The 25,185-nt window shown below is 39.1% G+C and overlaps 1 protein-coding gene across 4 annotated transcripts in view; it reads left to right on the plus strand.

The window, feature by feature from the left end:
* kazna (kazrin, periplakin interacting protein a) overlaps positions 1–25,185 on the plus strand; it is a 134,948-nt gene that overhangs the window by 104,103 nt on the left and 5,660 nt on the right. For 3 of the 4 annotated variants that reach the window (XM_086068661.1, XM_086068662.1, XM_086068664.1), the window contains 8 exons: positions 5,834–6,025; positions 12,658–12,794; positions 14,114–14,284; positions 14,700–14,783; positions 16,029–16,218; positions 17,349–17,485; positions 18,365–18,488; positions 23,879–24,087. In XM_086068661.1, coding sequence (XP_085924787.1) covers positions 5,834–6,025; positions 12,658–12,794; positions 14,114–14,284; positions 14,700–14,783; positions 16,029–16,218; positions 17,349–17,485; positions 18,365–18,488; positions 23,879–24,087 — 1,244 coding nt within the window. The remainder of the gene's footprint in view (positions 1–5,833; positions 6,026–12,657; positions 12,795–14,113; positions 14,285–14,699; positions 14,784–16,028; positions 16,219–17,348; positions 17,486–18,364; positions 18,489–23,878; positions 24,088–25,185) is intronic. The other variant, XM_086068663.1, reaches the window with a different exon arrangement.

Consider the following 25,185-nt stretch of genomic DNA (forward strand, 5'->3'; position numbering starts at 1 on the left):
ATGCCGTCGTGCAAAATGTCACACAAGACTGACACCTACCTAACCTCCAGGCCTCAGTTCAGAGTCTCAAAACCTGCAGTTGATGTTTTGTTTTGGGCCCTCCTAAGTCTCCCGTCCACAAAAGCACCAGCCTCAACTCGGGAAAAGAGTGCGTGTCACCACACGCTATATGTCACTTGTTTTGAAATGCAAACTAACTGGAGGTTGAATAGCTCGTCTTCCACCAAGCACTGTACTGCATTTCACCACAATGTGTCATGATTTGGATTTGAAGTATTTCTAATGGTACATTGTCTTGCAATGTACCTGATTTTTGATCTTGCTGCCGTCAGATGTCCTAATTTAGTGGTCTAAAATACTGAGGCAACATTCATGCTTAGAGACTTTTAAGTCACTGCAATAATTGAGTGTATGCTATTAAATCAGTTCAGTAAAACATGAGATGCACACAAACCATATAAATCCATCTGCATCTCCGAGGGCATTGAGTTCATATGAAAAAATAAAATTCATATTGAATGTATGAATATATATTGATTGATGGCAACTAAATCCAAGAAATTCCTTTGCTTCATAACAAAGAGATTGACTCGATGTCAAAGATGATTCATTAGCCTGGCTGCTTGCTAAATTGCTTCCCTGTGAGATTGTTGGATTAGCGTCTCTTGAACAACACCGTCGCTACTCATCGCATCAATGGAGTTTGCATGATGAAGTGTTTTCTTAGTTGCATTTTCTCTGCCACGGTTGTTGTACATTTTCAGTCCAGAGAGTGACTGAATGTAAAAGCGCATCCTTGGCGCAACCTTGACTCGTCTCCAGACCTCAGACTTACTTTGCTATATATACAGTATTTGATGCTTTAGCGCAGCACTGCTGCTCCCAGTCAATAGCATTGAATGGCGCCTTTTGCAAAATGCATTGGAAAGTATTACCATAAACAACATTTACAGTACAAATGCCCCAATGTAATGTGCCTCCTCAATTGTCATACTGTGATTGTGCCAGGAACAGTCAAACCAGGTGTCAGCAACCTTTCCCGCCAAAAGAGCCATTTTAGACCAAATAAATAAGCAACAATGTGAGTGGAGCCGCAAAACATTTTTCAGACGGTGATGAAGTAAACTGTGTGTTAGTGTTAATCTAAGAGGGCCCTAATTAGAGCTGCACCACCACACAAAAATATGACAGCAGCATCCAATGTGTACTTCTACCTTTCCTCTTCCCTTTTTGATTTTTTTTTCTTTGTAATTTTTCATACTTCTGCATTTTTAGGCTTTTCTTCCTTTCTGTCAAATTTCTGACTTTTTTTTTTTTTGGGGGGGGGGGTCAATTTTATGGACACATGTATCGTTATAGTCTCTTCTTCCTGTTTTGTACATTTTATGGCCATTTTTTATGCCTTTTTTGTTATCAATTTTGTGGACCTTTTATGGTGATGTTCTGGATTTTTTTTCTTTTTCTTTTTTTTGCATTTTATGGTTATTTTTTCTTTTTCTTTTCTTTTCTGCCTTGTTTATTCAATTCTCTGACATTTCTGACAATTTCAAGGACATTTTAGTAATTTTTGGCTTTTCTTCTCCCTTTTTGGATATTTTATTTATTTTATTTTTCAAACATTTTCATCTACCTTTCATCTCTTTTTCTGACAACTTACTTGAACTCTGACATTTTTGAATACTTTTTTTTTTAATCAAAATCATTAATTCACTTAAAGAATATTTTATCTAAAAAATAAAAATAAATGTGTAAAAACAAAACAAAAAAAACTGTTTGTTTCAAGATCCACAGGAGTTGGACTAAAGAGCCACATGTGGTTTCAGAGCCGCAGGTTACAGACCCCCCTGGTCTAAGCGCATAATGTCCGAAAACGTGTTGTAATGTTCTAAAGCTGTGATCAATCGTCACCAACATCTTTGTTGACATCTCTACTAATGCGTGCTTCAATCTCCTCAATAATAGAAGATGACCCAATATTACCGAGTTTTATGGATAAATCTTTTTCCTCTCCATAGAGATGCTCACTATGGAGGCTTTTGAAAATGAAACGCTTTGTCTATAAAATACAAAATATGGTCAAATCGTCATATTTTTAGAGGTTGATGAGTGATTGCGGTTGTCTGACATATTATGCTACATGAGCTATTTTCTACACTTTAAAGTTTTAGACTGTCCCATGTGCAATCTTACCGCAGTGTCCTCTGCTCTCGTTATTTACAAATATGTGCATATTTTACAGACATGCCATGCCCCATTACACAATGCCACACACACACACAAAAACATTTATTTTTTTTGATGTGCATTACTCTTGCATGCCATTATTCGTCGCATATAGGGCTGAGCACCTAAGATTATTTTCAGTAAGGCTGTGATAGGCTGTTGTTGAGAAGACTGGCCTTCAATCAAACAAAATCACACCATTATTTTATTTCTTCATATTCATATTGTCTCAGTGATAATCAACTCAACTTTGGTGTTAAATGGTTGCATTTATATACACAAAGATGTTGTTGTTTGTCTTTTGCCCTAGTCCTTGTCAATCAGAGGTTGCCAAACTATTTCCATTGCAAGCGCTTTATTGTTTCTTCTGAAGGGCACGCTTGGCATTAGTGAGAAGATTATTCCTCCCAAGTGCAACACAACAGATGGAACATCACTGGATGTCGGGAAAAACATCATTGCCGGTGTTCTTTTTCTTCCCTCCCACCCATACAGTGATATATCACCATTTCATATATTCCCCTGAGGAAGCCTTTGAAATCGGCTCTGGATAGAAGTTGTCATGGCTGATAAGTGTTGATGGGCTCCATTGTAGCTTTGAGAATGCACACATTGGTACTACACTGGTGCATTCAAGAAATTCAGATACAGTGAACCCCCACTAATCGCAGGGGAAATGAGATGAGCCCTACTAAGATTATGGACCACCCTAGAAAAAGGAGTCTAATTGTGCCTACAAGATGGCAGTTATGCACCTAAAACACAGGATCATAAAGCATCAATGCCATGTTTCTATGGAACTATCAACACATGTATGACTGTATTAAGTAGTTGGATTACTTAACTAGCTTCACAAATGGGTCATTAATATAATTAGCTAGCATATCAACCTAAATAATGCAACACATACATACATAACTAGTACTTTGCACAAATTGTATTGTAACCTTCTGGCATTTAAACACAATCATACATGTGAGGGGAACACAAGCAAATTGTAACGGTCAAATAAACTAGCAACATACTTTTACTTTCACTTTTGACGGCACACGAGGTGCATTTTAGGACCGCTCCAAAAAAGGCCATCTCCCACGCAGGCAAATAAACACTATCAGTGAATTAAACCTAACAACAACACCAAGATTCTACCAGATGGCGCCAAAGTGATACTTTAATTGCTTTTTCCTTTTTCAGTTAATATTGACGGACAGGTTCCAAATAAACCTACAAAAATGTGATGTCACTGGTGCCCAACGGGATTATGCAAGGGTCACTTCATTGTTCTTTTTTGCTTTTCTTGTGCCAAAAACAGTGGACGAGTCTAAATCAAACTAGCTGTAAAATCAATATTTTTTTTCAGGCAGTCCGAAGCAATTCCACTCTTCTTTTTTTTTCCTGAGGATACGGTGTTACAGCATTAATCTTTGCTGCGTATTGTCATCAGTGCGTGGCTATTAAATACTGCATGCCCTGTATGAAGGCACTAGCTTGTTGTGGTGAGTTTGTTGCCATGTAACTGTAGTCATCATCATAACAATGTGCACAGTAGCACATTGTTCTAATTAAGGCTACACAAACATAATGAGTCCAAACTACATTCAAGTCATCTCTGGAGGTTTCATGTTAGTGCCGCTGCTCCATCATGTCATGGCAGTTAATGTGTTCACGCTTTCTGTACAGACGATGTGGAGTTACTGCAGTGCCACCAGCACAGATCAGAAGCACACACATCCGCACCGTGTCATTCACTATCAGCTTTTGGCCTCCAATCTCAAATCAGCAAAGTCCAATTTCATAGGCCTCATGGCCACTGGCCTGTGTGACAAACTGTTGGATGATTTTTTTTATTTTTTTTTGCTTTGCTTTCCAATTTCTTTTTTGGTGAAAATGGGAGGAAAAAGGGTGATTGATGTATTGTTGAAAAGCAAATTTATCTGTTAGGGGCAAACAAGGCAGGCATTGTGCAGGTGTCATTAAAACACCCATGCTGTTTTAATAGGAAAGTAGCAGTCGTTGTAGCCATCAGTGCTCCTAAAATGAGGTTTGGTTATAATCAGTTAGTTACTGTATTTGTCCTGCTGCTTCCCCTAACAAGCAATGCTTAATTTAGCTTCTCTCCAATTTACTAAGCTTTTTGAAATGTGTTTGTTCAACATAGTTTCTTGGCATCAATGTACTACTTTCCTATGAGACAGGAATTCAACTGCATCTTTTGACATCTAAGAGTGAGCACAAAAACCTATTAATCACATGCCTTCAAAAATGCCTTGCCCCTGATAGATGCTGGATACTTTCCGCAATTAAACTTACCGTTGACTTCTGCAGCAACTATTTAAGTAAGGAATGGTGAAAAATCTCATTCTGATCAAGTCAGAAAGACACAAATTTCAAAATGAATTGCAAGACGCAAGCTTTATAAAAAGGAGTCGCTTTTATGTTTACAAAAATGCTCCATAGTCTCCTCACATTTTTGATGTGAGACAAGAGGATGACAGATTGTGTATCCCAAGAGATGCACTGATATTTTAAAATCACTTTGTGCATTTCCTGCCGCTGCAAAACAGTCCCACAAAGGCTGTCGTATTATTTAAGGGGTCAGTTCAATCTATTTTAGCTAAACCATACAAGTAGGAAACGACAGCAATCACACGCATAATTCACTGATACCAAGTGCAGGTCTGCGTTCTGGCTATTGTGCAAGTGTGCAGATTTACATGAATGGCCAAAGATGGAGGTTCAATTTACTGTTTCAGTGAGCCATAATCACAATGGGCCTGAGCCTGTTTAGGACAGTCAGATGGAATGGAGGCGGAGATGGATGACAGCGAGTGTGCATATGTGTTTGCTGGTCCATGCGCAGACAAAAATCAGATGCCATTAGCCTCCATTTGGGCCATTTGTCGCTTACAAAAGTTCCTCAAATATACCCACACTGCTTTTTATACTCTATTATGTTAATGTTGGCAGTGTTACCAGAGGTGACATTGAGATTGCTGTCATAAGTTGTTTTTTTTTCCTTTTCAAATTTTGCATCTATGGTGCATGTTAGGGGCCCTACAGAAAAAAATACAAAATATTTCCATACTCTTGGAATTGTGAGCCAGAATGAAGTTGGCATCTGCAGCAGGTTGGATGCTGCACAGGCTTGTGTACACCTGCAGGGGGATGCAGACATCAGCGGGCTCCCACTCAGAATGTCATTTGTAATCCGCATTTTCAGTGCATGTGTCTTTGCCAGCCTGGAGGCCATGTGGAATAATAGGTGGCTGTCCACTATTTCCAACTCACTGCAACTTTAGCCTGCCTTATCTGGAGAGCTCACATCACACTCATGCGAATATCCATTACAGTGTATTTGGACAGTGAAGCTATCGGATATCGTCGGTCTTCGTATTGGTTTATCCCCACCAGTAATGGTTTGATAAATGGTAGTCTGGTGTTAATTTCACAACCTTTATTTTACTTTGCATTCTTGTGCTCTCTTATTTTTTGTTTTGTGATTTACTGCATACAGTTGTGGTGTAATATAAGAGGAACATACCTCTCAAATCTTTACAAAAAACCCATTGCAGCCTCTTGACGCTCCACCTTCCTGTACGTGTTGTTGTAGTTCTACTTCGTGAGGAGGTGGCCCAACTGCAGGAAGAGGTGCACCTGCTGCGCCAGATGAAGGATATGTTGAGTAAGGACCTGGAGGAGAGCCAAGGAGGATGTTCGGCCGACGTGCTTTCTGCCACCGAGCTCCGTGTGCAGCTGGCCCAAAAGGAGCAGGAGCTGGACCGAGCCAAGGAGGCTTTGCAAGGTCAGAACTTCGGCATGACAACAAATAGCTGTGTGTGCTCTTTAAAGCAAAACAAAGTCACCTTTATGATCTGCTGTAATCTCATTCCTTGATGGTTGAATATACACTGTCAAATATATATATTAGGGCTGGGAAACTTTCGCTGTCTCACGATTCGATTTGATTCAGATTTTTGAGTCTGAGATATTTGATTCAGAATGACTTGATCGACAATGATTTCTGCTTCAATTTATAGATATGCAAAGAATTGTCATGATATACTCAAGTCTGACTCGCTAATGCTAATTAGCGCGCTACTCCTGACACTTTTATCACTCAAAAGAACGACTATTCATACAAAACGCTTCAGGAATGTATACAGAGAAGCATCTTTACATTAGTGATTGACATATGGTCTTCCTACACTGCAAAAAAACAACAACTTTTTTGGAATAACTTGATCATGACTTTTTGCTTCTATGTGGTCACAACTTGACAGTGTATCAGAACACGTGAAACCACACTGCCCCTAAGTGGCCAAATTGTGTACAACATGAACAGTGCTCCCAATAAAGGCACACACAAACAAGGGCAAGATCATATAAAATAATTGGAGAGAAAAAAAATCAATTTGAGGACATTTAAAATCGATTCTGAATGAGATGAGATGAAATGAGAATTACGATTCTTATGAGAATCGATTTTTTGGGCACACCCCTAATATATCTATAAATATATATACTTCACAACAACATTACATGCTTATTATTGTGATTATAGTGCCCATCAAAACAGTCACTGAATGTTGATGAGGTTTGTTCCAGTACATACGACATTAAAGCTCAACACTTAAAAGAGAATGAATTAATGCCTGCGGGTTCTCTATTTATTTTTTATGGCCAGACCTGAAAGCAGGGCATTATTTTCATGTCACCATAATGATAACGAGATGTGTTAACTGCTGCATATCGGTTGTATTATGGACCACTGGTCAGCATGTTGGCCTGTGAGATGCTGCTGCAGTTCATTGAGGCACATGTGCAATGCTTTCAAATGTTCCTCAAACTTAAAAATATATTAGTATGGTTGATGTAATGATGATGACAATGCTGCAACTACTAGTATGTGAAAATGACCTATAAATTACTGGGATGTCCTTTGGAACTCTTTATTAGGACTTTGTATCATACCAAATATTTGCACTGGGAAGGAATGTATCAAGGCAGACTGAAAAACCAACCCCGCTGTATTGTGACAGTAATCAGCTGTAAATGAAAGCTTCAAAAGGGGGATTTGTGTTGGCTTATAAAGTCCGGAAATGTCACGTAGGGGGGGTTCTGCTCTACCAATAAGACAGTGTGTGAAAGAGGACAACAGGAAATTGTCAGTTAGGCTGTTGGTTGGAGGTCAGTTCAAAAAGGCAATGCTGATTAACGTGTGTAAGTTTTGGGTGAGGGCATAGCTTTATTCGACCAACAGAACTGCTATGAAATATCAGTCAAAAATTTGAGAATTTAGAAGAAAGTTGGTTTTGTGCCATGTATCCCCCCCCCCCAAAACTATTTCAGCGTTCACCCAGAAATGGGATTGTACATTGGTTGAAAGCTGCCTTGGCTTTTTCTCAAGCAAAGCCTGTTTATCATCTGTTTCCATCTTTGCTGCAAAAACATGGCCAACACATCGACATAGAAACACGTTTCTGCCGGTTTGTTCTGACGACACAAAACACACCCTCAATATTAGATTATACAACATGAACACTGATAACTTCCAAAACTCAACAGAACACATAACCTAAATATAGCACTAACAATGTGCTTCTGGAGTTAAGATATTAGTGACATTAGGCAATGTGTCTTTCCTCAGTGGTGCCTGCAGATCTAAACATGGTAGGTAATGATGGTTTTTGCTTTTCATTGTTTTAATGAGGCGCCATCAAAGCACAACTCGTACATTGAAATGTGTCTCCTAATTGATCTCGTTTTAATTGGAGCTCTAAGCAGCAGCACAAGGGTCACCGTCAGATTGTGTAGCTGGGGGTCTATGGGTGCATATGACTTTTTCTTTTCTTTTTTTTAACTAAGATGAATGTCTGATTGCTTTAGCATTTATTTCAAGTACTGTAGCTTTTCAGTGTTAATCAGCAAACTCGCACTGATAATTGCACAACACAGGTCACAATCCATCATGTTCAAATTTGTGGTACTTACAATTTACAACACTTTATCTGATTTGATTTAGATTCAGTGCCCTTCAAAGGACAGTTGACTGTTTCACTGACATATTTTACAGTATCCTAAGCAGTAGAGGATTTCGAGTGGTTCATTGTTGTGTGGTATAATTATACATCTTCATTTATTAAGCAACTGGTAATGGTATACACGGATGCCAAGATTCCACATTTTTACTGTTGAAGACTACACTCACAACAACCTCTTCAAAGAAGGCATTTTGATCATCCAAAAATCACTTAAGATGAGTCTTGCAAGGTTGGAGCTGTTGTGTCAACAGGAAAATGTTGAGCTTAGCCTTTTATCAACTCTCTGAAGTGTCCATATTTCCTGTTTGGCAGCCAATGATATACAGTGCTGTATCCCTTCCTGTGTGGGCAGTCTAAGCTGTTCAAAAGCAAAATACCATGAGAGCCACCAGCACACAAACACATTGCCGTAACGGATGCTTCCATTAAACAGTTTTGGCAGTGGGAACTATAGGTCACTTTGGAAGGAGATTCGGGAACAGAACTATGGCAGTTATGTTGCATTAACTCGCCACACTTGTTGTAAAAACATACCTCCGTCTTTATATCTCACTTGTGCCACTCACGTCATGCCCTATCTGGTGATAGTTATCGTAAACCCAGAAAATGGATTTAGATCAGGTGAATCCTGATTAAGCATGTGAATGTCAGTGGGATTGTGATAAGTTCAGTTTTCCTAAAATAATGTGACATTTGAGCAATAAATATATTCATGCAGTGGTACCTTTTGTGACAGTTCAGGTCAACATTTTTATTGCACTGAAGTGAAGCATATCCAAGCTCTCTTACACATCCCACCAAAAAGTTTTGAAAGGGTGTTTTGAGCTATTGTCTTGCTGCTGGATGACAATCATAATTACTTGTTTTTACCCACTAGTAGCTCGATGGTTGTCATGTTGGTTATACCTTTAACTTTAGGAATAAACTTAATCTGAAACTGAGTGTAGACATTCAGTGCATGCAGGAGAACACACCTGGGCATCAACACACATGCTTGATTACTTTTATTTCCATCCTCTGAGTTGTTAATCAGATCCAAATGTAATTGCTTGGAAATGTGAGCTGAAATATCTTGTCTTACATTCATATTGCGATGTCAAACCTTTTTAAAAAATTAACTAAAATAGTATAGAGTAAATATAAAGGAATTGTTTTCCATGTTCCAATACTTTCATAGAAGAGTGTACACAGTACATTTGACTCTATTTAGAGTGGGACCAAATAGATTCAGTTTTAGAGTAATATTTACACTTGCAAGAGAATAAAATAAAGAATTGAAAATAATAATAAAAAATAAGTCACTCAAGGGCCTTCAGTTTGGGAGACAGGCGATCTTCTCCCTGAGCCACGCAGGTCCTGCTGTATATTTCTCGTGTTAGTTGAAATCTTCCTAACTCCAAGGGACCAAAAATATTTTGGTCTCCTTTTGGAGATAAGCAAACAGTTGAAAGGGCATAGCTCAGGTGGTAGTGTGGCCCAAGCTGAGGGTCGTAGGTTTTTTCCTCAACCCTTGAGTGAGTTTTATTTGTATTGTTTCCAATTCTTTATTTTACTCTCTTCCAATTGTAAATATTAGCCTACTCTAAAACTGAGTCTATTTGGTCCCACTCTAAATAGAGTCGAATTTACTCTACAGCATTTACTGTGTACTTTCATGGTAACCTCAAAGGTGCAACTTTTGTACCCTTATTGCTGACAAGGCAACATACCTATACTTTTTGTATTCCCTGGAAAAGGTGCAAAAGTTACCATGGAGTTCATGAATTTGACATAAACAGCTACATTAGTGTTAAATGTAGTTCAGAAACACCTTCTACTGCAACTAGTGTAAACTATATGTGGAACTTGGTTATCACAAAGCCAAGTAGTATGCGAGGGAGTCAATATGGCTGTCAACTATTGCTTTCCAACGCAGTTCATCAGCATGATCATTTCACCTTCGTCATCTGTATTCATTAAACATGCAAAGGTTGCAGCCCTACAAACCGTCAATGGTCCCTTTTACCGAGTCACAGTGGGCGTCTTGTCTTGTTAGACATCGGGCGGATGGCTGTTGCCCAACAGCCACAGGTGCAGGATATGAGAGAGCCAAAGTGTTGTTGGCTCATCTCAACAGCATCTTTGAGTTCACTGAGGCAGGTGCAACGAGGTTTCCTTTTTCTCTCTAGCCATACGGGAGATTTTTGGTCTTCATTCACGGGCTTCTTAGTCTGAGAAACATGTCGCATGCAAACATGGAGGAAGGGAACTGGGTTATTTTGTAGGGAATGAACATTGAAAAGGAGATTACATTCTAAAATGACTCATTTCCAATAATATTGCCATTACTCCTGTCTTGTATTACTACTAATACTACTACAATTGCCATTCAACGGTGTGATAGAGCGTTAAAGATGTGACGATTCTCTTTGCTAGTGACGAAAATGGACACGATCCCAAATGAGCTCAGCTTCAGTGTGCAGACCAAGCGCAAAGCAAGCGACAGTGGATATATCAGTAGCTGGAAAATAGAGCTGCCAGGTAGGCAGCAGAGGACAACCAAAGAGTACATTTATAGATGTGATGTGAGAAGACTCGTAAATAACTGGAGTTAGAGCAGAAGAGGCAGAGAACAGGGAGAGAATAGAAAAGGATGAGTCGCCTCGGTAACCCCTGAATAGGGTTACACCGAAAGAGAAAGAACAAGAAAGGTTTGCATTATTTTCCAAGTAGCTTCCCAAACATTAATCACACTGTTTTTATCTCATTAGAAACGGACAGACGTTGTCCTTGTACAATATTGCTGCTCCCTAAACAGCCTCCCCAGATGCATCTTGTGAAAGTGGAGCTGTTCAAAAGTTCATTTACAAACACACAGCTGGCTCCGAGCACAAACGAGGTAAACAAAGAAAGGTGCATCAAGAGGAAAAATGATGTGATCCTTTAAAGCACCCGGCAGTCACGGGGCTTTTGTACACAAACAATAGCCAAGTGATGAAGACAAAGATGGATGTGCAAAGTGCAGAGTGTTTACAATAAAAGCGCGCAATGGAAGCTGCCGGCAAATGTCTGGAAAAATAAAAAGATTGTGTCAATTTCCGTCACTGACAACAAAGGGAGAAAATTAGTCAATGTTGTCTTTGAGACATTTGAAGGCTCTGTGAATAAACAGGTTGAAACATTGTTTATCATCATGCGTCATCCACAGAGGGAAAGTATGACAGCGAGACTCAAGTAGAGACACCAAGTCAAAATGTGGAGATGACTGCCTGTGCTAAGCATGCAGCCGTCATATGTAGTTTAAATGTTATTTCCTCACTTCGATAAATGCTTGAAAGCATCCTATACATGCAAATAGATACACACACACACACATGCATACACAAGCATCAGCAGCAAGAAGTGTTGAATCAATATTAACCGTGTTAGAAGATTGGAATTGCTACCCTGCGCATCCTGCAGCAATGTGCGAATTGGTGAGATACCGCACAGCTCCCAGTAGTCAAATAAAGCACAATGATTAAAGTGGAGGGTTTAATCAGAGTTTCAATTCTGTGTCCACATTAGAGTTCAAAATGGATGCCATTTTCTGACTAGTTTAACCATTTATATTGCACTCATTACTAGAAATGCTTTATTCTTTCAAAATATAAAATATACTGTAATCTTACAGCTTCAGGGGAATTCAGCTGTAGAATCCATTGTATTATTATATATTATTATTATGTACAGCAGTGTAAAGGCCCTTTTGAAATGTGTTGTTACTATTACTTTAGGTTAATTTAATTGTCTTTTTAAACGCTTTCTTATGCTCAAATTAATTTTCAGCCATGTGCCCCTAGGTGGATAAGAACAAATTTTAAAATAAATCAAGTTAAATAATGTCTTTGTTACTGCTCAGCTGGAGTCTTTTAAAATTCAGTCCCTGAAGCTTGTTTCACTTAGCAACATAAAAAGTGGTCGACATATCTATCAAGAGTAGAGCTACAAAAGCTTCAAGGCAAAAAAAGGTCATCAGAATCTGCCATTTTATTTTGAAGTGAAACGTTTCAGGTCAATTTGGCCATTTACAGCAATCCTTCAAAAACAAACTCAGAGTTTGTCTTACCATAATAACTCTAAATAGCAACAACCATGTATGTGAATGGTCCCCATCTTGAAGAGATTCAAACAGAAGCACCACCAGAGATAGCAATAACAGTCTCATAGTTCCTTAAAAGTCTGTATCTAAAAAGAACTGGAAAGGCACTGTGTAAATACTGCACCCAATGATTCAGGGTTATTGTGTGTGAGAATGACCAATACTAGCCCTGGGAATTTCTGGTGTTGAAGAGGTGCTCTAACAAATGTTTTCTCGTGTGAAACTAATGGGCCTGTGCTAACCAATTGGCTTTCTCCCCTTCCTTTCTATCAGCCATGAAGTCAGACCGTAAGCGTCTTAAGGCGGAAAAGGCAGACCTGGTGAATCAGATGCAGCAACTTTATTCCACACTGGAGAGCCGAGAGGAGCAGCTTCGGGATTTTATCCGCAACTACGACCAGCACAGAAAAGTACAAGAAAATATGCATAAACATCTTCTTCTTCTTTTTTTTCTTCATGCACATTGATAGGATGCCCAATGAGTGGACAAACTGAGGTTCTTTGTTCATTTTGTTTAGACCAATTTTGGAGCAAATGTGGGGAGTTACACTACAATATATCAAATTCAGACTAAGAAGGGTTTGTTTGTTTTTTACCCATGGGGATTACATTAAACTTGCATTTCCCAGCCTTTATTCAGTCATATTTTAAGCACATATCTTACTTTAAAAAATAAATAAATTGGATGGCACATAACCAAACAAAAATGTCACCAAAAGCACACACACTGAAATAAATATGATCTCATTTCAATTTACTCACAAATGTACTTACTTAGAGCAAACTTTTTAGTTTAACATGTTGCTATTATTCTGTATGAATAGCAACAGGTGGATACACGGGTGAATTGTATTTTCTGCCTTCTAGTGCAGGGGTGTCCAAACTTTTTCCTCTGAGGGCCACATACAGAAAAATGAAAGGATGCAAAATCCACTGAACTTTAAAAAAAGAAAAATAATAATAATACAATTATCAAGCACACCAAAATCAGTCAATCAAGCAATAATAGTGTATTTTGAAAAACTGTTACCTGAACAGATTTCTATGAGGCAAATTAGAATTTTACAAGACTTTCGGGTGGTCAACTCAACACCCTGTAACCTACCAAAAAACATCTGCCCCTGCACTTAACAGCGGCCGAATCCCATCTCAGCATTCAGAACCAAATCAGGTGTCGTAAACTGAGCATACTTGGGAATCATTCATGTGATATTTTCAAAATTTGGACCCTAAATCTGAGCCAAAAGTGAAGGAAACCATTTCGGCATTTTTCTTTATTCACAACAGTCTTATGAAGAGAAATGTTGTTACATGTTTAATTGTATATAGGTAATTTGCATATTTAGAAAAGTTCTGCAGTTTATAAAGCAAATGTATTCGTAACAGATGCCATTTTTAATATATGCAACAGGCCGCTTAAAAATTATGTCAGACCACATATGGCCCCTGAGCCCTAGTTTGGACACCCCTGATCTAATGGAAGAGCATTTAACTGTTCTGCCTGTCACTATATGTCACTTCCATGCACACAGTAGATGAACAAAGATACATTTGTTGTAAAGACATGCATTTCAGACCAATTAAGTGAAATTGGATATCAACTAATCAACTTGTTATACTGCTTACATTCCCTGGGCAGCATATTTGCACAGTAGCTATGGATTGCTACCCGTTAGCAATATGGGCATTTTCCAGGGAACTTCAACTTCGGGCTCTTGTTGTCCACCAGGAGAGCGAGGATGCAGTGAAGGCTCTCGCCAAAGAAAAAGACATGCTGGAGAGAGAGAAGTGGGACCTGCGGCGGCAGACCAAGGAAGCCACCGAGCACACGGGAATGCTGCGCACACAGCTGGACCTCAAGGAAAACCGCATCAAGGAGCTGGAGGCTGAACTGGCCATGGTGAGATGGAAGATTTAAAAAAATCAGGCAATCCTGAACTGAATTTCAATTTGTGAATGATAAACACTATAGTGCAGTATGCCATGTTTGTGTTTCTATACATCACTTTATTAGTTAGCAGGCTACTTCCTGGTTCATGAAGGATGACATGACAAATGGTCAGCGCTCATTTGATTCTTGATTAAAATACAGTATTCCGCTTTTGGCAACAACTCCCCAATCCCACAAATCAATTATTATGCCTGTTCTTTTCATTGAAAATCATTTTTGGAGTTTTTGTATTATCTTGTTCATAAACAAACATGATGAAAAGATCACTTCATACCACCACAACATTTCACATAAATAATAAATTAATCACGAAATAATTTGAATGTTCAGTATGGACCTCCCTCATGTCTCCACCCCCCTTCAGATCAGTAACTGTATCAATCAAAGAATGGAGTTCCGGGTGTTTGAGCGGCTCGGGGACAGGGACTTCTCCCCGAGGGTTATGGCGGTAAGATGGAGCCCCGCCCTGTTCAGTTATGACTTTAACTTGTCCTAACCCCCCACTCGATCCTTGGAAAGATCCCCTTATGGTTGTCGTGGATGCGTGTTTGACTAATCCCCAGCTCACCCCAATTGAACCCGGTCATTTGACCAGCAGTTATCCCAAGATTCCCCTGTGATTGATTAGAATTTGATTTAGCTGTAATTCAGAAAGAGGATGTCAGTATTGTGACCACTAATGAAGGATTGTGATTCCGTTTTGTTTTGCATGTCAGCCCTGGTGATTGATGATTGTTTGACCGTTGTAATGAAGTGGAACGGGTGTTGATTTGCATCCTCCTGCTATGTATGGGGGAAAACAATACATTTCAGGCATCATTTAAAAGCTGACATACATATCAGAGTTTAACACAGAAAACTGTTGACACAATCAATATTCAAAGGCTCCAACATGTTATTGTGATTCTTGTTAAAGTACCAGTGACGGTGTAATGATGTTTTCAATAGAAAAGCATAAACCACTGGAAAACTACAGTCCTCTCTTTTACAATTTATATCGGATGTGCTTTTCCCAGAGTCCAGTATGATGATCATGGTATAAATAGCACAGACAATGTAAATCATTATATTTACAGATATTTATGGAGAAACTTCCCAACTATAATACGTAAATGTGACGCCATCCAGCAAACGCAGTAAATCAACACAGTTCTTTCTCCTGGCCACAGCTCACTTGTTTTCTGAAACTGAGCCATAATATATTATTTTGTATTATATTATTTATATTATTTACAGCCAAGGGCAAATGACAAAATGGTCGCTCCCTGAGATCGATTCTACAAATACAATATTATTAATCAGAATGCCCTGTTTAGGCTAGTAGGGGCAACTTCAACATATTATTGTAAATACATTTGGAGTTTCTTTTTCCAGACAAAAAAAAATATTTTTTCCAATAAAGAGATAATTCTCTTAACTTGCTTATATTATTCTAAAGATTTGGGGGGCGTTATGGAGAGTCTTTGCCGCATGTGCATGTTTTTGCTGTTCTGTGTGGCTATTAAAAACATCAAGTTAAGGAACTGCTGGACAATTGTTATTTTGTTCAAATCAATTCATCTGTATGCCAATCTTTTTTTTAAGGGTAATGATATTTATTTCTTCTGCACTTTTAAACAGATGAACTATCTTGGGCTCCAGTGAAAAATAGAATGCTCCTAAATATTATTTGTCTTTCTTCACCTCTCCCAAGGCCAAACAGTCACTAGCCACGCTTACCAAGGACGTGCCTAAACGTCACTCCCTGGCAATGCCAACAGAGACGGTTGTTAACGGCAACAACCAGGAGTGGGTGATGCAGGCTGACCTTCCCCTCACTGCTGCCATCAGACAGAGTCAGCAGACCCTCTACGTGCACACGGGCCATCCCACCGACAGACAAGGTAGCAGTAGCGTCATTTACCGGCCGCACGCACCCGTTTACGCCATGTGCTCTTGTGAGCGTGCTATTTATTACCCATCATTCCATGCGCTTTTTGGACGAAGCAGCAAGCTTACATATGTGCCTCATCTTGCACCTTGTCTTTGGATCGCAATAAAGTTCAAGAGATTGCTGGAATCAAACCAAGTGGGATGGCCATTGGCCAACTATTTTACCTGTGATATAAAAATAACATGCTATTATTTCTTATTGGTTTGTATAAAGAATTGAGAAAGGGAACCCAACGAGGGGTGTAACGATTACTGCTATAGTTTTCAAATATTCATACCAGCGAGACCACGGGTCTGGCTGCAGGGAACAAAGGCAGCGGTGAAAAGTAAAATCCCTTCCTCTTTGCCAAAACATACTTTATAATAATGCACGGACCTTACTGTACGCTGTCCAATAAAAGCAAAAGTGAATAAAAACAGTGAAACACAAATGGCAATTTTTTTTTATAGCCTGCCTAGTGACTACAGTGTCCTGAATTACAACACGCTAGTTGGTTTGTTAAAGGGAATCAGCGCAAGATTCATACTAATTACGACATCTACAATTAGCGTAATGGCGTTTTGTTTTTTTCATGATACTATACCTGTCTTTCAAAATACAAAATGTCTTTACGTGAAACTGCCCCCCCCCCCCCAAAAAAAAGTAAAAATATCTATGGGGAAATTAATTATCAATCAATCAAACTTTATTTATATAGCACCTTTTATACATTAAAATTATTGAATTCAACTCGACTACAAAAAAAAAAGTCATTCAACCCCTAGTGTGTAGGTGTTGTGATTTATGCTGTGCAAATTGGTAAATTAGCGCAAAATAGTCAAGACAGAAGATGAAAATAAATGAAAATATGCATAAAATCACAGTCGTACCAGTCTGACCGGTAAACGCTCACGCACTGTTGCTTGGCAACTGCACATGATTGCATGTATTTTCAAGCTTTTTATGCCTATATATGACAGTAAAGAATGTCACAAGAATCCAATTTTACTAATTAGTGGCATTCAGTGCCAAAGTCCATGTGTAAAAAATATTTTTTTTTTAATCAAAAGCTTTCCCCCCTCCCGCTCTCATCCCATTTAGTGGCTTCTGTGCGGGTGAGCCCTTGCCACTCGCGTCAGCCCTCCATCATCTCCGACGCCTCCGCTGTGGAGGGAGACAGGTCGTCCACACCTAGTGACATCAACTCTCCACGTCATCGGACTCACTCACTCTGCAATGTAAGCGATGCCCGCCAATGCCGCAAACTCCCGCACTGCCTCCTCGCTAGCTGCGTGGTCACGCTGAAAGTGGAGATTTTCTTGCTGCCCGCAGTCTCCTCTTAAATCAACGTTGTCTCCAATGTGCCGAGCATGAAACACAGCAGACCTTCATTTGTTTTATTTAGTGCTGCTGTTTGAGATTAATCAGCGTGATTTTTGCAGTTTCCCGCAATGATTTGAAAATGAGATTAAAATTCCATTTTAAAATGAATTCCACTTGTAAGCCATATTTTCATAGTGGTTTCCACCATTATACAAACACCGCTGATAAAATGGACCACTGGATTCAACAACAGTGTGGAACATTGCCGTCTTCCAATTTCTTTTTTCAATTTATCGACTGTCACTGGCTTTGCGAGATCAACCTTATCGGCTTCAAACTTAGCCTCTGCTGTGAGCCGTGGTGCGCCGCATTGGTTGGTTCCTGTGAAACTGTCATCCAAATTCTATTTGGACTTTGCTGATGTTTTTGCACATTTAGGAGCATTTTATGGCACAAACTGAAAATAGCAGCAATGGTATCACGGTAAATACATTTTTCGGGTCAACCTGTTTAATTTGTGACATTTGTATTTATTTTGGGGGTATGCCATAGGTTTTTCTAATGTAAACTTTGTCCCTTGGCTGAGTAAAAGGTTGGAAAAAAAGTCCCCCAACGATATGCAGCTGCCCCAAAGCATGCTCGTCATATCAAAGTGAGTCAAGCAGGCTTTTTGCTGCGTTTGTATGTGCTCGCCTGGCAGCATGACAAATGTCACCTCACTTCTTGTGTCTTGGTATTTATCGGCAGCATCTTTTTGCCCTCTTTCTTCACACCTCCTTTTGTTTGTCCGTCAGTCTCTAGAAGATCTGGAGGTGGCGAAATGTAAGAAGAAGAAGGAGAAGATGGGCCTGGGCTCTTTGTCGCGAGTCTTCGCCCGAGGAAAGCAGCGCAAGTCCCTGGACCCGGGTCTGTTTGATGGTACTGCAACACCCGATTATTACATAGAGGAGGACGCAGACTGGTAAAGGCCACAGAGCGTCTGTGGAAATGTTCAGAGGACAGCGTTGTTAATGTATGCGTGACAGAGAGCATGTATGAAGGTGTGAGTGTGACCTAGCAAATTACACTTGTATGTATGTACATTCTTGTAAATAGAGCGCAAAGACATGGTGGATATTAGTTTCAATTCTTATTTTGATTTTCACTCAACTGCAAACTTGAAGGACTGCTGTACGTGTAAATAACGACAGTTGATGTGCACTTTGTGTGTGTGTGTGTGTGTGTAATTTTCTCCTTGTCCTGAATGCCTTTTCTTATTTTTGATATGTAACCCTGACTACCTTTAAACCGCCCCCCCTCCCGTTTACCGTCCTGCTTGGTCCATTCCCCGTCCTTCCACACTACCATGACGAGATTAGTTTTCCTGTGGGCGACATGCAGACCCCTCAAATCCATCCCATTCTGTCTACAGTCAGGAAAACTGCGCAAGCGCCTCTTTTAGCGGAATAAATCCTCCACTCAAGGCACTTTGTTCCCTAGCAACACGAGGCCCAGCAGGAATTGTGGGAAATGTGATTTCTATCTATCAGATAGAAGCGTTTGTACGTGCCATATTGTGCCATGCATGCACATACTGTAGCTCCTCTCCCACAACGCATGCGATTCCACTGTCCGTGAAATAAACTAACAACTGTCTGCTTTGAGAAAAGAGAGGTCAGTTACTCCCGACACTCTTTTGACTACGTTTGTCAAATGGTCAGGAACTTGTCATCCATTTTAACTAAACAAGTGCAAGGCTTCTTCACAAAATTAGACACACGCAGTGACTAGTAAAACAAGGAAAAAGTCAACCATTTTAAGAATGTTTATAAAAAAAAATAACGTAGTGCATAATGTTGCAGATAAAAATTAAATATTTTTTTGCATAGTGGAACCTTTTTGTATGACTATTTTTCACCATAATTATGTTTCATAATTGCATTTACATTTGAGGCTGGTGTCACTTCCTGTTGCCAGCTTATTCTATATATGTGCAGCATAACAGCAAAATGCTGCTTCACCATGTTTACTTTGAACTCTGGCCTCCACTAATTGACCCAAGTCTTGGGTTTATACTCCATTAGCATGTCAACATATTCATGACCTAAACCATTCTGTGATTTATTGACTAGTAGAAGAACTTTAAGGTATATTCTGCATCTGAACTAGGATTGGAGTATTTCTGATCTCCTTGTTGTGGTCAGAACCCAAGCTGCAGTGTTCTGAATGAGCTGCAGCTTTCCAGTCAGAAGACGATAACAATAACCAAGCTTACTGGAGATCAACTTCTTCTGGCCTTACCTCAGTTTAGTTTTGGTTTAGTTGAAGGAAATTTTGGTTCATTAAGTTATTGATTTAAGACATAACACCTTAATTGAACTGTTGTCATTTGAGGACATTGTTAGATATAGTGTAGATGCGTGTCATCTGCATTGCCAAGAGAGTATTAGAGTAGAGTATTAGAGTTCTGAAGAATTTAATCGATAGCATACTGCAGTCAAAACCAAAGTGGTCGGAGGACTGAACCGTGAGGGACCCCACATGTCATTACCATTCGATCAGATTCAAAACTTCCAACGATCAAAAAACAAACAAACAAACAAACAAACAAAAACTCCTTTCCTCCAAGTAGAACCTGAACCATTTTAGACTGTTCCATTTAGCGGTAGTCCTACCCAAGTTTTCAGCCTGTTCAACAGTGTATTATGATCTAGGGATCATCTATCTGATTCCCCCCAAAATGCAATCAAAGTTATGCTAAAGGGTAATAATACAAGGTGGTTAAGTGAAAGACAATGATAGCGGTCAGATTATTCGTGTGCTTTTGCTGAATAGAGCTGGAGTCTGCATTGCCTCGCCCCCAGGAAATCTCTTCTGATGTTGAAGGGGAAGTCAAGTCCAACATTTTCTTGACAATATTATATTGTATGCCTCCTCACTAGTCTTAACACGGTATTCTGATTAAGATTGTGTATTTGGAATATGAATTATGCAGAAAAATTCACCTGTTTTAATCCGTCTCGTGGTGGCCATTTTACCTTTTACTGACACATGCTGGCGACCGAAAATGACATCAGAGTGCCTAAAGGCTCATCTTACGAACGTCGACCAAAAACAGATGAACCTTGGCATTTGTTAACCGAGCTCTTGCATTGTGATGTCATTTTTGGTCGACACCAAGTGGCAATTTGAAGCAAAATAGCTGCCCCCTGAGATGGATAAAAACAAGTAGATTTTTCTGCTTAATTCATATTCCACAAATGCAATATTAATCAGAATACCGTGTTAAGACTAGTTGTGGTACATAGAACACATTATTGTACAGTATTGAAATGTGTTGACTTGACTTCCTCTTTAACCTGACTTTGCCCTGCTACACTACTGACTGCACGCATTACTGGGCGTGTGCAGCGGTCGGGGCAATTCAACCCAAAAAAATGAATTGGATTGCATGCATAATCACTCCCAGCTGTTTATTTTATGAAACATTTAGGCATTCATTTTGAACTCTTGCCAACTTTCAAAAGAATCCAAGAGGTCGTTTTAAAGTTATTGAGCCCGTCTGTGTTTGTTTTTTCCCCCTCAGATGTTTTACTTGTTGTAAATGGGACAACAATACAGAAAATTAATATTATGGAAGAATTTTATTTAAAAAGGAAAGCAGTTCAACAGACTGTGAGGCCGTAAGATGTGTGTGTGTGTGACATTTCAAAAGGCATGGTTAAACTAAAGAAAAAGAAACATGGTGGCGACATAAGATCTAAATAAAATTATTTTAAAATTAAAATAAATCATGTTGAGTTTTCATGTGGCTATCCTCTCTTTCCCTGTGTGTTAATATTTGTGTGTGTTCATTTGCCATGGCTCTAATCTTGTGTACCTTGTGTGTGCATGTGTTGGAGGATGCTTTCAAATGGCCTCCTTTCCTCTCCCTCCAAATGTGAGCGCACATCTTCATCGTTGCAATCGGAGATGACATTGAGAGGGAAAGGACACCATGCTGGAAACACGTGACCTACTGTAACTCGTTTGCACTAACTGCAGTAGTTCTCAACTGTTGTGGCCAAGCGGCAAACCACTCTTATAGAGGCTCAAAGCAAAGGAAATGTAAATTGAAAACAGACCCTACTGGCTACTGTTAGTCATTTGTAAGAGCATGATGCAGAGAACCGTTTGAATAACAACTCGAAACGAACCAGGAAATATGTATATTAGTCCATTCGTGGGTCAAACCTCTATTGTGAATTTTGCCATTCGGCACCTTGCTGGAGAATAGCAAGTTATGCATAAAGTCCTGAAACCCTTAACAGTTAGATGTGCATTCAAATTTTTAGCAAAGGTTGGATTAAGTTGACCTGCGGGTTACAGTCAATTTTAGGTTCATCTTGAAATTTCACCTTAAAGCTGAATAGTCAATATTACAAACTTTACGCATGCCAGTCAAAATAATGTTAGGCAAGTGTGACCCGGGATGTATGTTAAATATTTCACTGCGGGAGGCCCTCGTGCAGTTTAAAACAGAGTTTGGCTCCTACAGTGGCAATGTAGCTCAAATTCAGAATGCTGATGCAGTAGTATGGTCATAATTTCAGTAAATATTTGTATTGTATGTAAACAATCCAATGAAAAACTCAACACTGTGGTAAATGAGAATTGCCTTTGTGTGCACAGGACCACTGTGCAAAGTAAATACATTATGAGCTGTTTGATCCTTCATGTCGTTACTGTGACAAACCGTGGACCCCAGTAATGTTTTACGATATGTCCACGACCCACTTCAGGGTCCCAACCCACCAGTTGAGAATCACTGTTCTAACACACTAAAAGAGAGCTTTTCGATGTTTTCCACAGAACACAATTTCACAATCATCCTGATATTGTGTGCAGAAGATGGGTCACATTTTTTGTTGCAGCAATTTCCAATCTTGTAGGGTGGTAAGAAATGGTAACATGATCACAAATTGGTATCTGCCCCCCCCCCCCCCCAGTTCTGATGATTAGCTTTGAGAGAGAAAAATTATTACAGTTTTTGGTACAAGAAGAGTAGTATGGTTCATTAGTGCTGCGGTTAATATCCCATAATGCATAGAGTGATGATTTTCTACTTACTATATGGGTCAATTAATATTGATTTGTTTTGAACCTATAGGGACAAATCTTCATTTGTATCCTACAGAAATCAAAACAGGAAGTGTTTTCCAACAGGCATTTTGAGAAGCATTTCATGTGTAGTTTATTTTAGGCATCAAAACGGTATCAAACCGGCAACACTTTATACACAGGCAGGATGAAATGCATATTGGTTTAACAAGAAGATTGTTTTGCACTGGGGACCACATGATTTATGATGATGCCTAAGTCTGTAGCTCCTGCCTGTTGGACAATTATTATTAGCTCCACATTGCCACCTACTGGTGAAGATCTTGTAACGTCAACGTCACAATGCAAATGAAAAAAGTTCACATTGTAGTGGTTCTAACCCTTGGTAAAGCAGGTAAAGAGAAAGTAAAACTACAATACAGTACCACAACAATTATGGGTTTAAAAATACACACTTCCTAGAGTGCTCTAAAAACAACAAGATTGATATGGAAATAATTAATATATATACTGTATTGTACATGAAAACTATTGCCAGATTCGATTCTATTGAATACATTTGTATAAATATAAATAAAAAAGAACTTTAAAGAACGAATATTAGATGACCGATTATCATTATTATTATTGTCAAAAGCATATTTATAGCTACTAAACCTATTGTTGAAATCGTGCATACCTTAATGTAATCTCATTTTTATTATTATTAGTAGTAGTATTACTTGACTTGAGATACAGTATATCAATTAAGCTCTTACCTTGAGGGCAGGAATGGGCATGTACAGACCTCAGGCTGCATAAGGCCTGCTCCGTTCTTTAATCTGGCCCACTAGTCATTTACTTTAACTAGCCTTAAAGTACTATAATATGTATTGTATTAATTTACATATATTTTCCTAAATGTGGTCAATTAAAATATTTTTATATCAATCAAATGTTTTTTTTTATTATATTTGTTTTTCAAAATTGACTTTTATATATTTTATTTATTGTTCATTCTTCCCACAATTGACTGGGCTCATCTGCCCTTAAAAAACAAAAAAAAGAAAGAAAGAAAAGAAATCCTACCTAGATATGCCCACCCCTGCTCTTGAGAAACCTTGTGTGATGTCACTGCTCACCAGATCCACGATGCCACCTCTGCCCTCACTCACACTGCCAACCACAACACCCACATGTCCTTCCCCCGTCTCCCCGCTCCCTCTCCCCCCATTCACCCACTCACCCAGACTCGGACGGCCTAGCCAGCCCCACCCGCCTCAGCCTCAGCTTGCCGGATGGCCCCGAGGAGCAGCTGGACCGCCTGCAGCAGGTGGAGCTAGCCAGGAGCACGCCCATGTCCCAGTGGAGGGCGGGCACCGTGCAGGCCTGGCTGGAGGTTGTCATGGCGATGCCAATGTACATACGCACCTGCTCGGAGAACGTCAAGAGTGGGAAGGTAAGGTATACAGTGAATCCCCTCCTATTCACGGGGCGGGGGTATATGGACTGAGCCCTGCCACAAATAACACAAATCCGTATGTAATTGATGCACCCTTAACATAGATTGTAATGGCCTACTGCTGCTTATGTCTTAATGAAACTACTCAACTCACTTCATAGTTACATTTTTCAGCAAATAAAAGAGGATGGGTGGGTTACAAAAATAAGTCCGCAAATACGTAACTTCACGGATAACAAAACGCAAATATGCGGAGGCTTATTGTAACTCAATTAGAGAAAGTGAATAAATTAGAAAGATATGGCACAAGAGGTTTAGCATATAAATGGATGAAAAGTAATTTTGTCGATAGATATCAGTAATTACAGTTCAACAATATTCAATCAAAACACTTGAAGATCACTCATGGAGTACATTTCAAATTGGTTTGACTTATCATTAAGCTTAAACAAAACCAAGTTCATAGTTTTTGGCACTAGACAAATCACTCGAGTCAAAATTATGGTAAACTCAATTGAAATAGAAAGATAAATAGATAAATAAATAAAAATTTCTTAGAGTAGTTATTGACGATAAATTATGTTGGAAGTCGCACAAAGAAAATGTCAAAAGAAAAATGTCAAAAATCATAGGGATATTCTCTAAAACTAACGATGTCCTGAATAAAAAATCATTATACACATTATATTGTTCATTATTATTACCTTATCTGACCTATTGGTGTGGAAATCTGGGGAAACTCACATAAAACAAATACCGACCCGGTTTTCAAACTGCAAAAAAAGAACCATAAGAATTATTAATCGATCAAAATATGCAGAATCAAGACAATCACTATTGATTAAATTAAATACAATGAAATTGTATGACTTAATTGAGTTTAAAATAGCACAAATAATGTACAAAGCATACAACAATCTACTCTGCCATGGTACTCAGAAGCTATTTGAAATTAGAGAGAGTCCTTATGACATAAGGAGTACACTTTTTTTTTTTTACAAACTGTATAAACTGGTGTCTACTAATGCTGTCTAGATGTTCTGGTCCTTTTTTTTTTTTTTGACATATTAGATCATGTTTGTTGGAAGCTAGAAT

The sequence above is a fragment of the Leptonotus elevatus genome, chromosome 2 (genome assembly GCF_054856555.1).
Source record: "Leptonotus elevatus isolate MCC_2025b chromosome 2, RoL_Lele_1.0, whole genome shotgun sequence".
In the NCBI taxonomy this organism is placed as follows: Eukaryota; Metazoa; Chordata; class Actinopteri; order Syngnathiformes; family Syngnathidae; genus Leptonotus; species Leptonotus elevatus.